Genomic DNA, 12648 nt, shown 5'->3' with positions numbered 1-12648 from the left:
GACACTGAATCCAGGATTTGGTATCATTTCTCCCTCTGGCACTCCTTGAAACAGTCCTAAACCACTCTCACCTGGATAAGCCACGCCTATTATCTCAGCACCCATGACCAGCTATCGCTGCTGCTCCCGGACTTATGACAGATAGCAGGTGCTCACCAATATCCAAGTCCTCTCCTTCCCAACATCCTTGCAGCTGGGTGGGGGCCAAAAAACTAGTTCTTGTCCATGAAATGTGAGCAGAAGTGATGTGTGTCACCTCCAGCTGGAGGCACACAGTCTTTCTTCTGCTACTCATCAGCTAAATGCAAATGGAAGTGGGGCCTTAAAGACGGAAAGGCCTCACATGGAAGAAACCTGGGCCATTGAACATCTCTGCAAAATAGAGCCCCGCCCCACCTTGGCCTCCATGAGACTAAACAATGAATGAGAAATAAGCTTCTATTGTTTTGAGCCACGGAGAGTCTAGGGTTGTTATTACAGCAGTTAGCTATTTTTATGTTTCTGGATTAGCCTAAGTTTTAATTTGCATTACTTTTGACCTTCTGACTATAATGCCAATCCCTGACTATAGTGCACCTTCTCTTCCTACACTGCCTGCTACTGTGATCAAATACATGATGTGTATAGCTCTTCAAATATGGGCTAGAATTTGCCCATTTTCTATGGATACCCTCTACCTTTCACAGAAGAAGCCATATACCCACCACTAAGCTACTAATCAAGACCACAGGTTATAACTCATGATGAGCCTATTAGCCTTTCTAGATCTACAACCTCTAAGTCCAGCTGGCGATCTTGCAGGTGTAGGCTGCTGGTCACAAAGGGAATCAAGAAAAAGAAGCTGGAGCGATCTCTGAAAATTCATAGACACTGTTGAAGAATGTTCATCGATAAAGGAACCTGAATTCTGGTAATCCTAAAAGTTTATTTTGATTAAGACCTTAATAAAAGTTACATCAATCCAGTAAGTTGTAAATTTCTAAGAGACTCACAACATATTTCTTTCTTGATTATATCAAATTTAAAGAGCCATGCTTTATTCAGTAAACACTAAATATAAACACACTTCAGTTACTGAAGTTTTTTTTTTTTTTTTTTGCCTCAAACTACTTTTTATTTGCAACTACATGATTTCACGCAGTTCTTCTAAACAATGACATAAAATAGATTTCCTTGTGTATAAATAACTTACATACTCTCCATAAAGTAAATGCTCAAAGGTGCCAGAACAGATCATCCACTCCTACAGTGTTCTCATATCCAACAGAGTTGATGCACAATATATAAATACTCAAGTCCAATATTAAAAACTCAGGCACTTGACTAACTTTAATAAAGTTTCTCAAACTATATCAATATATCTAAAGTGCATATATATATTTTTAAGAAAGATTATTCTCAATAACTTCTCTATAAAAATAAGTTTGATAGTTTAGCCCATCTAACTTTACTACTTTTGAGTATGAACTTTTAATATGTAGTCAGGCTTATTCTACCTTCTCTCAACATGACACCAACAGAATCAAAAGCAGCTAGTGAGGTGCTAACATGTGAGGATTAATCCAGTGATTCCGGTCACAATGCATTCCAGGAGGAGGTACCCATGTTACTGGAATTGGGCGATATGGTTTATTCTTCCTTCCCTGATTTGGATAACCAAATGGAACAGGAGGAGGGTAGTGACTTTGATGACCATTCCCTCGGTACATTCCTGGCTTTTTTCTGGGCAAAGGATGCCACATTGGAAGAGGCGGGAACATCAGTTCTGAAATCTGGTACATGGGGCTGGGGGTCGCAGCCACTGAATTGGGTTTCACTTCTACTTCCTTACTTGCTTCTTCATCTGAAGAAGAGGATCCTGAATGATAATCAGAGGTAACCTTATCAAGGGCCCTGGTAACTTTCTTGGAAATCTCATCCTTGTTTTCATCCTCATTTTCAAAGCTGGCTACAATGAATGCATTGTTTTTCTCTCCATACCGACAGCACACCTCACATGGGTCCACCCATAGAGTGAGTTCCTTTGGCAGGCCCAGGTCACTGTATAAGATGCAGCTGTTCTCACAGGCTTTCAGGACATCAGGATCAACTCTCTGAAACTTATTGACACGAATGCATCTGTAGGCTTGTCCTTTTGATGGCTTTTCGGGATACCAGTGATTTTTATATTTTTCTTGAAGTATTAAAGTCAATTTCTCAGCAAACCTCTCGACTGCTTCTTTTTTCAACTTATCATGTTTGCGAACTAGCCTTGTGAAAAAGAAGACTACGCCAGCAATTTCGTTCTTCATCTTTCCCGCCGCCGCCTCCGCTCTGGGGCCACAGATTCAGCGGCCCCGACCGTCTCCGGGCCGGGAACCGAGGGCGCCGCCTCAGCGGGCCGGCGCTCGGCAGCCAGTTACTGAAGTTTATTCACTGGGAACCAAAAGAGTACACAATACAGATATTCTGTTTCAAACGCAACTGGAGGTACCCCAATTTAATTCTGTCATTAACCACCTGGAATTAGTGCAGGAACCATTAAAGGGCATGGTTCCCAATAAGACTGCCCTGATTTCAGAGGTTCCCTAGGCCACCTGCACTTCTCACAGACAGGCTATACACTTCCAAGTTCCTGCAAACCCCTCCGGTTTGACAATTTGTAACTCAGAGAACTCAGGAAAGTGCTGTACTTATTGATTATACTTTTATTACGAGGGATACAAATCAGAAGGACCAGACAAATGAAGATCCACACAGGCTGAGGTCTGGGAGGGACTGCAGAACTTTCACGCTCTCTCCTTGTGGAATCAGGGTGTGTCACACCCCACCCCAGCCCCTCAGCAATGTGTTCACCAACCAGGAGGCTCTACAAAGCTTTGATGTCTAAAGATTTTACTGGGGCTCCACTACACAGACACAACTGTTCATTAGCCACATTACTGCAACTCCATCTCCAACCTCCTCTCCTCTTCTAGGTTGGTTCAAGGTCCTTCAGTGACCAACGGCTACCTGAAGCTATCTAGGAGCCCATCATCAGTTGCCTCATTAGGATGACAATCCTATTCAGTGCCAGGAACTCAGAACAAAGACCAGATAAATTCTTATTAGGCACCACTGTGCCTCCTACCACCAAGCACAGAACACAACAGTACATTATTTACTTACAAAAATAACCTTAACAATGAAGCCAGGATCTATAGTCCTCTGCTAAAGATTAAAAAACAAACCGTTCTGCTCCTAATCCATGCTTGCCATACTATCCCTTTTGTAATAAAATATGAAACAAGAAAAAAAAATTAAAAAGCCACTGAAGGGCCTCCCTGGTGGTTAAGAATCCACCTGCCAATGCAGGGGACATGCGTTCCATCCCTGGGCCGGGAAGATCCCAGATGCTGTGGAGCAACTAACATGCCCGTGCACCACAACTACTGAGCCTGTGCTCCAGAGCCCATGTGCCACAACTACTGAAGCCAGCGCACCTAGAGCCCATGCTCTGTAGCAAGTGAAGTCACCGCAATAAGAAGCCCAAGCACCACAATGAAGAGTAGCTCCTGCTCACCAGAAGAGAAAGCCTACGCACAGCAACGAAGATGCAATGCGGCCAATAAATAAATAAATAAATTTATAAAAAACAAAACAAGCCACTGAAGTAGCATAACTGATATCATGAAACTCTCTAAGAGGAAAGGGTCCATAATTTTTAGGTTAATAATCAAACAAGTGCCATGTGTTCATCAGTGTTTAGTGATTTTTATTATTCTTATTATTCTAAAGACTATATAAGTGATTTTCAAATAATAATTATAGCGAAGAAAACAAAGTTCTAGTTCTAGTTGAATATTCTGGGGTCTAGTAAGTAGCCTAGGGCAAATCACAATTTCTTTGAGCAAAAATTTCCTCATACATAAAATACAGATTATTTTATTACTAAAATCACATTATTAGTATACAGTATTATTAGACATCTATCTTCTGTGAGAATCATTTATCCAATGTATCTCTGGAAAAGCATGTTAATGTTATTATTCATGTTACATTTATCATACAAAATAAAACAAATCTTCCCCTATTGCTAGAGAACTTATTCTCTGCTGAAGAGCCTGCAAGAGAGCCACCCTTTGCCTTTAGGAACAAAAGAAAGGCACCTACCATTAAAATATTTATAGCTGACAAGTAATACTACAGAGCTAGAGTTCTGAGACATTCAAACCAAAGCTTTTCTGCTGCTTGACTCAAAGAAGCAGCTGTTTGCAAAGAGCTCATGTAGACCCTTCCCTCCACTTTCACTACTTTTTGCTGCCAATACTCCTATCTCTCAAAAAAAAAAAAAAGAAGAAAAAATATATATAGCGTTCAGACACACATTAACTCAGTTTAGTTTCCGCTGGAATACCGATTAACTTACACAGGAATACCACTTCATGCCCCCTACCCTCCTCTTCAGACAAACAAACAAACAAATTCCTGCTTAAGAAATCAGCAATGTTCTCTGAAGGAAAGATATAAATTACAAGGTAGGGTACACTTGTTTTACTAATGCTACTGCCCCATGGTCTACGAAATTATTCTAACATGAACAAAATCAGGCAAAATAAATATCAGTAACAGGAGTCACTGGGAAAAAGAATTTTCTTCTAAGAATCAAAAAGCAGCAGTCTCACTCCAACAATCAGCCGAAGCTGCTGGTGGCTAGAATGGTCCATTAACGGGAAGCCAGAGCCTCTCTGAATGAGTGTGCATCTTCACCAGAAGCCTTCCAGGCCCTCCTCTACCGTGCTGAGTGTGAGCTGGAACAATCAAGCTTTAAAATGAACGAACTAGACTCCAGGTTTTAAAACGGTACTGCAGTTGAGCACAGACCCATGAAATCATAGTCCACATACACGGGGGGCGGGGCGCATGAGGGGAATGGGACCTATAAGATGACCAAGACCTTCCCATTTCTACAGGAGACTGATTCCTAAAGCTACTGTCTAGCACATTAAGAAAGAAGAAAGTCACCTTTGGTGGAGAGAAAAAGGCCATTTCAAAATGAACATGAAACAAAACCTACCAAGAAGGATAAAGATGGGAGCGGGGAGTAGAATCCCCTCTTCCCTATAGGAAACACAAACTCTTCCTTCCCCTCTCCACCAGAAAAACACAGAAGAAAACCCTCAAGATGATCTACAGCCCTGAGTTTCAATTCACGATTCCTACTTCTCACCAGGAATCTCTACTCATCTGCTGTAGTACCAACAGCCTCAACTTCAACACTTTCAAAGCTGAACTCTTCTCCCCCAAAGGTTCTCCTCTGTTAACAGTGCCATAATCCACAGTTATCACATATTACTATTTACTATGCATCCCTGAAGAGGGGTGAATTTAACACTAGAAAGGCATCACATTCACCACTTTTACTCTAGCACTCAGAGCACTACCTGGTACCTTGCTGGGATACCTGACTGACTGGCTGGGAGCCGTTCTAGATTCAGAGTCTAGACTTCTCCCCCTTCCCTCACCTGGACCCTGCTCCTTTCCTTCCATATGCAAATAGTCATTAAAATTTATAATTTATGCCTCCTTAATATCCCTCCCAATCAGCCTCTCCTTTCTATTTTCACTGCCACTTCGTTAGTTCTGAATCTCAAGCCAGGCTCAGAATACTTCTAGCTTCCTAACTTACAGTCTCACTCCATACATTGTAAATTGCACTCCCCTTCTAATTCATCTCTCTCCTCTTGTCCTCTCTCTCACTCACTCAACAAATATTTATCGAGCTCTAGGAGCCAAGGCACTATTCTATCTTTGGGGATATAACAGCACAGCAGACTGTATTTTCCAAAGACGGCCACAACAATATCTCCTGTTCTGCATGCTCTTCTGAAACTCCATTAGGAGGTGGAATCCATGTCCCCTGCCCTTAAAGCTGGAAGGGCCTTATGGCTGCCTCAAACATAAGCGTACCAGAGAAATGAGGCTGTGGCTTCTAAGGCTAAGTCATAAAAAATGCCATGCATTTCCACCTCGTTCTCCTGAGACACATGCCCTTAAAACACCACACTCTGTGAGATGGAGAGAAACTGAGGCCAACAGTGAGCAACAGCCTGCCATTCCTGGAAGTGAGCCACCTGCAAGTGTGGCCTCTGGCCCAAGTCAGGCCACTCAGCTGATGCAACACAGAGCACACACAAGCTGGCCTCACCGTGGGCTAGCCAGACTCCGTGGGCTGCCCAAATGCAGATCTGTGAGCAAAATAAACGACCGTCATTTTAAGCAGATAGTTCTCAGGCGGTTTGTTATGCAACAATAAATAACTGGAACAAAGAGTGAACAAAAAGGCAAAAAATCCTTGTCCTCATGGAGTTTATATTCTAGGAGGAGATAAACAAAAAAAATATAAATTACATAGTATGTTAAAAGACAAAAAAGTGCTATGGAAAGTGAAAGAGAAATGAGAGTAGGGTGAGAAGGACAGTACAGAGCACCGGTTACAATATTAAGGGAGGTCAGGTGGTCTTAGCAGATGATGATGTCTGAGCAGAGACTTAAAGAAGCAAATTAATCTCATCTCTCAGCAAAATCGAAGTGAACTAACATACCAGTCTCATAAGTTCAGACCCCTGTCACCCACACTCCAGATTCCTCACATGGCACTTCAGGACCACCATGATTCAGCCCTAGCCTCCATGTCCAGCTCCAGTTTGCACATCTCCCCACTGTCCATACACCTGCTCTTGAGCCCAATGACTTGCAGTTCCCCTTAAGTACTGTGGTCTTGTGTCTGGAATGTCTACCCTCGTATTAGTTTTCTAGTGCCCCCTTAATAAATTATGACAAACTTGGCAACTTAAAATAATACCCACACTTATTATCAGTTTCTGTGAGTCAGAAGTTTGGGCACAGTGTGGCCCAAAAGGTTCCTTTGCTCCGGGTCTCACAATACTGGAATCGTCTTGTCCTGTTGTCAGGGCTGCATTCCTTTCTGGGCTCTGGGGAAGAATTTCTTCCAAGTTCACCCCAGTTGTTGGCAGAATTCAGTTTCTCTTGGTTACAGGGCTAAGGTCCCTGTTCCCTTGCTGCCTGTCAGCTGGGCTGCCCTTAGCACCTAAAGCCTCTCTCTGGTCCTTGCATTTGGCCCCTGCTGGGCTCCTACAGGTCTTTAAGCACAGAAAGAGTAAGGAGTTTCTTCCATAACACAATATAAAACTCACAAATTAGAACAGATACTTTTTATGGTCCAACATCTTTTAAATTCCACAAGCTTAATTTTTAAATGAATCACTACTGTACAAACATTCTACTAAATGCGTATTAGTTCATGTGCTAAAATAAAAGCTTTCCTTGATATCAAGGTTCAGGACATAGCATTTCTCTTCTTTTCCTGGTTGGCACAAAATATGTAAATATAATGCCCCCTGTCAGGAAATAGAACCTTTAGTTTTGGGAACTCTGTTCTTGTAATTACTCTGCAAACTGCTATCCACTTAACATACAGATGGCCAACAAACACATGAAAAGATGCTCAACATCACTAATCATCAGAGAAATGCAAGTCAAAGCCACAATGAGGTATCACCTCACACCAATCAGAATGGCCATCATCACAAAATCTGGAAACAACAAATGTTGGAGAGGGTGTGGAGAAAAGGGAACTCTCCTGCACTGTCGGTGGGAATGTAAGTTGGTACAGACACTATGGAAAACAATTTGGAGGTTCCTTAAAAAACTACAAATAGAACTACCATATGATCCAGTAATCCCATTACTGCGCATATACCCAGAGAAACCCATAATCCCAAAAAAATATGTACCATAATGTTTATTGCAGCACTATTTACAATAGCCAGGACATGGAAGCAACCAAAATGCCCATCAACAAATGAATGGATACAGAAGATGTGGCATATATATACAATGGAATATTACTCAGCTATAAAAAGGGATGAGATGGAGCTATATGTTATGAGGTGGATAGACCTAGAGTCTGTCATACAGAGTGAAGTAAGTCAGAAAGAGAAAGACAAATATTGTATGCTAACTCACATATACGGAATCTAAAAATGGTACTGATGAACTCAGTGACAAGAATAAGGACGCAGATGCAGAGAATGGACTGGAGAACTCGAGGTTTGGGAGGGGGCGGGGGTGAAGGGGAAGAAGAGACGAAGCAAGAGAGTAGCACAGACATATATATACTACCAACTGTAAAATAGATAGCCAGTGGGAAGTTGTTGTATAACAAAGGGAGTCCAACTCGAGGATGGAAGATGCCTTAGAGGACTGGGAGGGGGAGGATGGGGGGAACTCGAGGGAGGGTGGGGGGGAGTCGAGGGAGGGAGGGAATACGGGGATATGTGTATAAAAACAGATGATTGAACTTGGTGTACCCCCAAAAAAATAATAAATAAAAATTAAAAAAAAAAACTGTTCAATACTATCTCCTCCTTTCAACTTTTATCTCTTCAACATGTTATTCATCCCTACATCCTCAGCACCTACTTAATACTGTGCCTGGTACATGTGTTCACTAACATTTGCTGCATAATGGATAAATGAACGAAAACTGTACTCAGGTCTGAATCATATACTCTAGAATTTGTAAGACTTACTTATTTAAAGAATTGGTAGCTGTGAAAATGATTCATTTCAAAACTTCAACTATATACACTGAAATGTAATTTAAGTAAAGGAGTAAAATTAGCCCATTTTCTTTAGAACACTTTCTTTTCCAATTTGTGCTGCCCTGTATATTAAAATTTGATACCTACCTTATTTCAAACATAAGAACATAGGATATTATTATTGTATCATATGTCCATGATGGTATCATATGACCAGAATTTTATTATTCTTTGCTTTGAATCCAGGACTTTATGGCTACTTTTTTTTTTTTCAAAGTAAACTTTAGTTTTTAGAATGGTTTTAGATTTACAGAAAAATTGGGAAGATAGTACAGAATTCCAACATACCCTCCAGCCAGTTTCCCCTATCAGTAAACATTAAGTTACAATTAATGAAGCAATATTGATATGTTATTATTAACTAAAATCTATACTTTATTCAGATTTCCAGAGTTTTTACCTAAGGTCCTTTTTTTGTTCCAGAATCCCACCCAGGATACCATATTACATTAGTCAGGTCTCCCTAAACTCTTCACAGCTGTGCCAATTTCTCAGACTTTCCTTGTTTTAGATGACGTTGAAGGTTTTGAAGAGTACTTGTCAGATATTTTGTAGAAAGTCCCTCAAATGGTATTTGTCTGATGTTTTCCTAATGATTAGAGTGAGATTATGGGTTTTGGGAAGAAGATCATGGAGGTAAAGTGCCATTTTCATCACATCATATCAGGAATACACATCAACATGACTGTTGATAACCCTCATCAGATGACCGAGACATTTCTCCACTGTAAAGTTCCTCTATTTTCTCCCTTTTCCAACTGTAATCTTTAGAAGGAAATCACTATAACCAGTCCACACGTAAAGTGGAGAGTTGTGCTCCATGTTCTTGATGGTAGAGGATCTACATAAATTATTTGGAATTCTTCTGCAAGTGAGATGTCTCTCCTCCCCTATTTATTTATTTATTTTATCATTTATTTACATCAGTATGAATTCATGGATATTTTATATTTTGGGTCATAATCCAATGTACTTTTGTGGCTCACTGGGAACTCTCTCATTTGGCTCCTGTGGCCCTTTGCCACACTCTGATCTACGTGCTGTGTTTTAGTTTCGGTTTTAGCACTTCCTTACTTTCTGACACTATAAGATGCTGCAGGCTCATCTTAACTATTTCCGGCTCCATTTCTAGAGTTAGCCATTTCTTCAAGGATCCCTCAGATCCCTCAACCCTTTAACTGGAGAATGGCATTAGAAACCAAGATCTGGGCCACAGGTGTGCTCATTTCTACTGGGGTATCACTGCTTTAGGCTCCTCATAAGTTAACCTATTTTTACTATTTAAATAGTCAGAAATAGGAGAAAGCTGACAATGCTAGTTTACAAGTATTTTTTAAATTTCTTTATAACAATATCTTATGAAGTACTTGTTCTTTGTAATAATTTCAGTGGTTGCCTCATATTATGATTGTGCCTTTCCCCTCCACTCTATCAGCCTACCTCTACATATTCCCCAATTCTCAACCTGGAGGGGCAATGGGAGATACAGTTTTTAGCATCTGTGTTATTAACTGCTGATTTTATACAAATGTACAAATAGTTTTGTGCAAATGTAGTTGCAAAACAAGTCAAACTCTTAATGCAAATAACTTTATCCTACCCTGCCCATACCTAAAAAGATTTTATGAATCTCATCCATCCCAGATGGAGACAAGAACTGAGTATATACAAGAACTGAGGAGGGCTTCCCTGTGCCGCAGGGGTAAAGAATCCGCCTGCCAATGCAGGGGACAAGGGTTCCATCCCTGGGCCAGGAAGATCCCACATGCCTCGGAGCCACTAAGCCCATGCACCACAACTACGGAGCTTGCACTCTAGAGCCTGCGAACCACAACTATTGAGCCCATGTGCCTAGAGGCCGTGCTCTGCAACAAGGGAAGCCACTGCAATGAGAGGTCCACGCATTACAACCAAGAGTAGCCCCCACTCACTGCAACTAGAGATAGCCTGTGCGCAGCAACGAAGACCCAACTTAGCCAAGAAAGACCGAAAGACAGACAGAGACAGACAGAAAGAAAAAGAACTGAGTATACTCAAGAACTGAGAATATTCATATTTCTGTGGAATTCTTGTATTTCTCAGAATTTTTTATTTTGGATGGTCTTAAATCTTCAAATACTAAACAATTTATGTATTTTTATATAGAAGGGCATTTAAAGAAAAAAATGTATTTCCTATTCCCTAGGAGTCTCTTTTCATTATGACCTTTCAGCAACACTCAAGGTAAATTACTTTTACAGCTTATTCATTTTATCCCATTTTCTTGCCTATATTGCACCTTCATTATTTAATTTCTCATGAACTCCACGACTCAAGTTGTCCAAACCAAAGAGCTTTATAGAGGTCTTAGAGTAGTTTCCACTCTAATATCTTATTTATTTTTTTAAAAGTTTTCCCATTACACTTCAAATATCTTTACAAAGAGATTTATCAACTTGACAAATGCAATGCTACCTTCCTTTATTTTTGGCTTAATTCATAATTGTCATAAAGCTCTATACAATCCTTTTCACAATTAGTAACTTTATGCAGCATTTGTTCTTACATTACCACTTTGTGAATGTAAAACGGATCATGTAACTTGGTTTATTCACAGAATTGTCACGTTCAGTCATTTAGATGTAAACTATAAGTTTCTGAAGCAAGTGGGAATTTGAATATTAAGGAGATAATGATATTTTTAAAGAAGATATTATTTTAAAATTTTAGGTTTGATAATTGTACTGGAGTAATGTAAAAACAAAGAGGCCTTGTTACCTGAAAACTGTGTTTGCCTCTCGGTGGGTATCAAGCCAAAAGACACTATCAAGCCAAAGATTGGGAAAAGGAAGGATTTATTACTTACAGCAAGTAAGGAGAATACCAGGGATCTTTCCCAAAGTAGTGCCTCCCAAATAGCAAAACTGGGGAAGTTTCAAGCTAAAGATACATGCATATTCATGAAGGGGCTTGGGCAGCTGACAGGTCTACAGAGTCCAAGCTTTAGTTGACTGAAGTCAGGAGGGTCAGAAAAGGCCAACATCATCATCCTTTGGGTTCCAGCTGCTCTGGTGGTTGAGTACCTCAGGTAAACCTATACCACTGAAACAGAACTGGGAGTCTTCACAACTGATGTGTCATCTTTGCAACAAAAGCAAAGTTACTTCTTGTCCTAATAACAGTTTGTTTCTGCATTTATTTGTTCCCTTAAGATCATTCCTGAGACCTATTCAAGGACAAGCACTGGACCAGGCTTGGATCACCGAATGGCTTAGGCCCCAAATGGCTTCTCCTATGTCAAGAAAGCAATGCCTGGTTCTCTTTCTCCAGGAACCCCCCACTCTATCTGCTTACCGCCTTATTTTTCAGAGATATCTGCTGAAATATTTCAAATAAAATCACATAATGTCTGGGATTTGCTTAAAACATAATACAGGGGCGTGAAAAGGAAGCAATGTTGGCCGTGAGTTGATAATTCTTGAATCTGGATAATGGATAGATGGGGGTTCATTCTACTACTCTATTTACCTGCATGTGTTCAAAATTCTCCATAGGAAAAGTTTTTAAAAATCATTAATGCTAAAATAAAATAATAGGTCATTCATGAAAAACTTAGTAAATGTAAGGACAGAAAGTAAACATTTCAATGTCTCTCTGAAAGATGACTCACTCTCCTCCTTTTATAAGACAACCACAATATATTATGATGCCTAAAAAATAAACAATAATTCCCTAATATCAAACATCTAGCTACTATTCAAATTTCCAATTATTTCATAAATGTAATAATTATTTTTAACAGTTTGTATCAGGACCCAAATAAAGTCCATATATTGTGATTTGTTGATATGCCCTGTACGTCTCTTTTAATCTTAGGGTTTCCCCTCTACATCTTTTTTCTCCCCCGTGGGGTTTCTTTGCTGAAGAACTTAGTAGAGTTTCCCACAGTTTGAATTCTGTTGATTGCATCCCCACACTATGGTTTAACATGGTCCTGTCTTCTAACTGGTAATCTAGAGCTGCA

General features: G+C 40.2%; 1 protein-coding gene across 1 annotated transcript; it reads right to left on the bottom strand.

Moving 5' to 3' along the window:
• Nucleotides 1-1080: 1080 nt before the first annotated feature.
• LOC130832976 (protein BTG3-like) lies at nucleotides 1081-2392 on the bottom strand. Its single transcript, XM_057702127.1, has one exon. The coding sequence runs from the start codon at nucleotides 2289-2291 to the stop codon at nucleotides 1533-1535; it is 759 nt and encodes a 252-aa protein (XP_057558110.1). The 5' UTR covers nucleotides 2292-2392; the 3' UTR covers nucleotides 1081-1532.
• Between the last annotated feature and the right edge of the window lie 10256 nt (nucleotides 2393-12648).

The sequence above is a fragment of the Hippopotamus amphibius genome, chromosome 12, assembly GCF_030028045.1.
Source record: "Hippopotamus amphibius kiboko isolate mHipAmp2 chromosome 12, mHipAmp2.hap2, whole genome shotgun sequence".
NCBI classification, from domain to species: domain Eukaryota; kingdom Metazoa; phylum Chordata; class Mammalia; order Artiodactyla; family Hippopotamidae; genus Hippopotamus; species Hippopotamus amphibius.
This window is presented reverse-complemented; position numbering and strand designations above follow the sequence as displayed.

What these genes read in the sequence shown, in the direction of transcription:
- LOC130832976 (XM_057702127.1), bottom strand. Translation starts at nt 2,291, where the DNA reads ATGAAGAACGAAATTGCTGGCGTAGTCTTCTTTTTCACAAGGCTAGTT.